Genomic DNA, 4887 nt, shown 5'->3' with positions numbered 1-4887 from the left:
GCGAGGAATGGGCCCCTTCCGCAGTGAGTTCGCGGGAGCTTGCCTCATCGAAGAAGGACGAGGACGACGGTGCCCTCCTTGCTCCGATTGACGGCTCCCCTTACGCTGGGCCACGCTCCCGGGCAGGGCTTGTGTGTGTGCGCCGTCGAGGAGTTGGGACGCAGGGTAGGGCGGGGGACGGTTCTGGGTGATGGATGGATGGCTGGCGATGGATGTTGGGACGGGCGTCGGATACCGGGGATAGGTATGTTGCACCGCGAAAGGGCGAGTTCATCATCGATGAGCTGGATGACGTTGAAGACACCAAGGGGAACAACGGTGAGCGTGGCACGCTGCGCGTGACCAATCTGCGGCTCATCTGGTTTGCGCATCGGACGAAGAAAGTCAATCTCTCAGTCGGGCTCAAGAATATCATCTCGATGACGATCCGGTCGGCCTCTTCCCGGCTGCGCGGAGTGACGCAGGCGCTGTATGTGCTGGCTAAGCCGCACCGGCTTGTCTCCAAGTTCTCGTCGGTGCCAAAGCACGAGAACAAGCGCTATGAGTTTATCTTTACCTACCTTGTGCCGGACTCGCCGCGGCTGTTCACGACGGTCCAGGCGGTTCACCGGGCATACGACTCGTCCAAAATGTACCGCGAGCTCAAACTCCGCGGCGCGATCATCCAGGACAAGCAGCTGATCATGCTGCCGACCGAGACGCTGTACTCCAAGGTCAACGGGGTGTGGAACCTGTCGTCGGACCAGGGCAACCTCGGCCACTTTTTCATCACCTCGGTCCGGCTGGTCTGGCACGCGGCGCTCGCCGAAAACTTTAACGTCTCCATCCCGTACATGCAGATCAAGAGCGTCCGCATTCGCGACTCGTCCAAGTTTGGCATGGCGTTGGTTGTCGAGACCGCCGAGGACTCGGGCGGCTTTGTTCTCGGCTTTCGCGTCGACCCTGTGGCCCGCCTCAAGGAAGTGGCCAAGGAAATCGTCTCGCTCTTCAACATGTTTTCTGAGAGGCCCAACTTTGGTGTCCAGTTTTCGCTCGAGGATCAGCCCGAGGGCCTTGACGCCGTCACCGTCCCGGTCCCCGACGAGGACGTTGTCATCGCACAAGTCGACGAGGCGGCCCCGGCCGTGGGCATGTACCTTGCTGACGGCGACAAGAACACCGACCGCCCGGCCACCTTTGCGCCTGAGCTAGGTCTGGCCATCGAGGATCTGCGCGAGGGCGTGACCCTGGAGGATTTGTGGACTTTGTAGGTAGGCTTTAGGGTTAAACGCTGCTGCTCTTTCCTCAAGTCGTCTTGGATCGCACCGAGCTCCCGCGGCGTCTTCTTCCGCGCACCTTGGCATCAGGCGGCCGCGGCCCACGGCGCGGCGTCTTGGCCTTGGTCTTGGTCTTGCCGGCAGCGCCTACACTGCGTCGAGCTCCACGGCCACGACCACGGCCGCGGCTACGCCCACGACGGGTGGACCCACAGGGCGAGTTCGACGGCCGGTGCGGGAGCGAAATGATCGGGTTCCAGCCGGTGGCCGTCAGTTCCACCTTGGGATGAGCAGTACTGCCAGATCTGGTGCCCGAAGCGGTCGCCGGCGGCCCCGAGGCAGTGCTGGCCCGCAGCTGCGCCTTGTGCTTGGCTTCAAGGGTGGTGACTGCGTTGTGAAAGCGGGCGAGGAGGGCATCGTACTCGGACTGGCGCCGACGCTTGCCCTCGTCTCGCTTGGAGTTGATGCGGGTAAGGAGCGCAGCCTCTTCGGTGGCGTGGCGGGCGTGGAGGCGCTCGACGCCTCGGGTGAGTTTGACGTTGCGGTTGTGCTCTGCGGCGGCGGCCTCCTTCTCCTCGATGGCGCGGATCTCGGCCTGGAGCTGCTTGGCGCGCTGGTAGAGATGCGCAGCGACGGCCTGCTCCTCCATCTTGCGCTTCTGCAGCAAAAGGGCCGAGGCGCGAACCGAGAGCTTGTTTGCGCCAGCTTCGGCCTCGCGGGCATCCCACCAGGCCTGCTCCTCTTCGGCGTGGGCTTTGCGGAGCGCGTCGAGCGCATCCGAGGCCGAGCCTGCAAAGGCATCGAGCTTCTCATCCCAGCCGGCCACAAACTCACTAAACAGTGCATCGTTGGCCGCCATCAGCTCGGCCATCTCGCGAGCGTGCAGTGCCGAGAGATCGACACACTTCAGCTCGGCCTCTCTGGCGGAGAGCTCTTCGGCGAGCTCATGAGCCTCGGCTGCGGCGTCGTAGTCTCCAGCAGCAGCAGCAGTGTCTCGGATGGCAGTCATGTGCTCAACAGCATCCGCCACAGCATCGACATCGTTTGCGTCCACCACCATGCCATCAGGCAAGGTCACTAGCTCAGCTCGCCTCTCGCTGCTGCGGCCTACCGGTCGGACGGGTGAGCCGCCGCCGCCACCACCTGCTGGCACTGGGCCCGACGGTGGCGGGAGCGGGAGCGGTTCGAGGGCCGGCACTTCGGCTCGCCAGGTCTGGTAGCTCATAGTAAGTGTGTGTGTGTATATATATGCGAGAGTGGTGGACGCGTGTGGCTGTGGCTGAGCTGAGTGTGGCCGACTGTGGTGGCGAGCGGCGGTTGGTCGGCCGCGGCCGAGGGGGCGCGTTGTGGGGCATGGCCGACAGCCGCCGGCGCCACGCATACTCCCCTTGGGTGGCAATGGCTATCTGTTTGAAAAATAGACATGGATTTAGCAATCATTGCGCCTCAGATGGTTACTCGAGGTTGTCAAAGACGGCCATGGACGCCTGGAGCATGGCGGGGTAGTTGGGGGTGCCGAGGCCGGTGACGGCGTCGTAGCCCTCGGCGCACTTGTAGCCCTCGTTGTCGAAGCCGGTGTCGTTATCGCCGACGGTGACATCCCACAGCATGTGCGGGTTCTGGTAGATCCAGGGGTTGAGGAAGCCGAGGGTGGGCTTGCCAGCCTTGAGGCGCTCCTCGTTGATGAGCGAGATGATCGAGGCAAAGGTCGGGCTCGAGCACGAGGTGCCGCCGACGGGGACCTGGCGGCCGGCGTCGATGACCTGGTAGTGCTCGGCGCCGAGGGCGGCGGCATCAGGAGTGGCGCGGTTGCCCGAGTTGAACTTGTGCGAAGACGGGAACTTGACCCCGGACTTGAGGTAGGCGTCGACGGCGGAAGTCTGGTACGACGGCTGCTGGAAGAGGTGCGAGAAGCCACCGCCCGACTTGAAGGCCTGGACGGCGCCCTCGGCGCCGGTGTTGCCTTCGAGGAACCTCGTGGCGCCGATGCAGGTCAGGTGCGGCGAGGTGGCGGGGTACGACGGGTAGAGGGTCGAGCCCTGGTTGCCCGAGCCGGAGTCGCCAGAGGCAAAGATGATCGAGATGCCGCGGGCGCCGAGCTTCTGGTACTCGACGTCGGCGCGCTGGCGGTACGATTCGGACGGGTAGTTGCCCTGCGAGCCGTACGAGATCGAGTGCACCCACGGCGCGTCGTCCTCGCCCTGGAGCTGGGCCTGCCACGCGGTGAGGTCGGACCAAAAGTCAAAGTTGGCCATGCCGTAGAACCAGGTCGGGATGTCCGGCACCACACCCATGATGTACTGGATGTCGAGCGAGGCCTCCACTCCGGGGTTGTTGGGCGTGTTGGAGCCGACAACCTTGGCAACCTTGTCGGACGAGCCAGGCGAGAAGCGCGAGATGAAGGTCTCGAGGTCGCGCGGCGAGTACCACTGCGCCTGGAACTCGGCGACGGCGCGCGAGTTGTTGTGAGCGCCCGACGCCGTGCCGGTCACATTGTAGCGGGCCCGGATGACTGCAGGCGTAATGTCCTGGCCGTCGTCGACTGCCGATGCCTCGCGCGGCTTGGCCTCGTGGACGTCCGGCAGGCCGACGAGGCCCGAGACAAACGCCACCGACTCGGCGAGCTCCGACGGGACCGTGTACGGGCCGAGCGCCGCAGTCACAACCTTGCCGGTCTTGTGCTCAAACTTGTAGAACTCGACCTCGAACAGCTCCTCGAGCTTGGCCAGCGACGTCTTGATCTCCACCATGTCGCGGTTGCGGGTCAGCGTGGCCTGCACACCGTCACTCGAGGCAAACGCCATCGCTGCCTGCTGGACCTCGATCGCCGGCGCAACCATCGCAGTGATTTCGTCGGTCGTCACGTACTTGCCGTAGTCTTCGTGCCTGTGCGTGTTCGTGCGCGCGTGCGGGCGTGTGTGTGTGTGTGTGCGTGAGTTGCATGCTGTTGACGGGAGGAGAGCCAAGAAAAAAGCCACACGGCGGCGAAAAGGAAAAAAAAAGGGAAAATTCTTAGGTCTGCTCCTTTCCAGCGCAGCGCACATGCGACCTGTGCGGGAGGGAGGTGCATGGAAGATGATGGGCTAGTACACGTACTTGGGGTTAGAGACACGCCAGAAGAGCTCGTCGAGCTCCTCGTAGTTGCCCCAGAGCGCAACATGGACGCGGCGGACCTCGAGAAGATCGTCAGCAGTGGCCCGCTGGGCAAGAGCCTGCCAGCCGTCGGCGAGGGGAACGGGAGCAGAACGCTCGACATGGGCGCGGGTTGCGAGGGCAGCACCCACAAGTGCCACAAGGACAATGCACAGCAGCTGCTTGTTCATTATCTTAAAGTTGAGTGTGGCCAATTGTGCGGTTGTCGCCAATGGCTCCAGTCGCGGTGGGTGGGGACAGGCAGGCAGGCAGCACCAGCTTGTCCTGCCAGGGTGAACTCGTTCGGCACGCGCAGCACTCACCATGTCACGCGCTTCCTTCCATCACGCCATCGTCACTCTCAAACCGTGGGCTGTCTGAACGATGGAAATCAGAAGGCAGACCAGGGTGCAGTTTGGGGTGTTGTCAGCGCGGCGAGGCGGATAGCGGTAGTCGTCACCGCAGGGAGGGGAAAACTGTGTGTGTGTGGGGGTGTTTG

The 4887-nt window shown here is 63.6% G+C and overlaps 3 protein-coding genes across 3 annotated transcripts in view; 1 reads left to right on the top strand and 2 right to left on the bottom strand.

Annotated features, from left to right (window-relative positions):
- AMSG_03933 (bardet-Biedl syndrome 5 protein) overlaps positions 1-1288 on the top strand; it is a 1656-nt gene extending 368 nt beyond the window's left edge. Inside the window, exon 2 of the mRNA XM_013903730.1 lies at positions 245-1288. Coding sequence (XP_013759184.1) covers positions 245-1250 — 1006 coding nt within the window. The 3' untranslated portion in view covers positions 1251-1288. The remainder of the gene's footprint in view (positions 1-244) is intronic.
- AMSG_03932 (uncharacterized protein) lies at positions 1256-2316 on the bottom strand (the record flags this gene model as incomplete). The annotated part of the gene is made up of 1 exon (XM_013903729.1): positions 1256-2316. The coding sequence occupies one exon, from the start codon at positions 2314-2316 to the stop codon at positions 1285-1287; it is 1032 nt and encodes a 343-aa protein (XP_013759183.1). The 3' UTR covers positions 1256-1284.
- Positions 2317-2659: 343 nt separating this feature from the next.
- On the bottom strand, positions 2660-4594 carry AMSG_03931 (peptidase S8 and S53 domain-containing protein). The gene is made up of 2 exons (XM_013903728.1): positions 4353-4594; positions 2660-4142 (listed from the first exon to the last, which is right to left on the bottom strand). Exons 1-2 carry the CDS (start codon positions 4577-4579, stop codon positions 2711-2713), a joined length of 1659 nt encoding a protein of 552 aa, XP_013759182.1. The 5' UTR covers positions 4580-4594; the 3' UTR covers positions 2660-2710.
- Positions 4595-4887: the final 293 nt, after the last annotated feature.

Source organism: Thecamonas trahens, assembly GCF_000142905.1.
Source record: "Thecamonas trahens ATCC 50062 unplaced genomic scaffold supercont1.16, whole genome shotgun sequence".
NCBI classification, from domain to species: Eukaryota; order Apusomonadida; family Apusomonadidae; genus Thecamonas; species Thecamonas trahens.
Note: the sequence above shows the minus strand (reverse complement) of the source record. Positions and strands in the feature narration are given on the sequence as shown.

Excerpts from the sequence above, each read along its gene's own strand:
- AMSG_03931 (XM_013903728.1), bottom strand. The coding sequence starts at position 4,579 with ATGAACAAGCAGCTGCTGTGCATTGTCCTTGTGGCACTTGTGGGTGCT. Across the intron at positions 4,143-4,352 it reads TGGCGTGTCTCTAACCCCAA|GCACGAAGACTACGGCAAGT; the intron begins GTACGTGTACTA and ends GAACACGCACAG.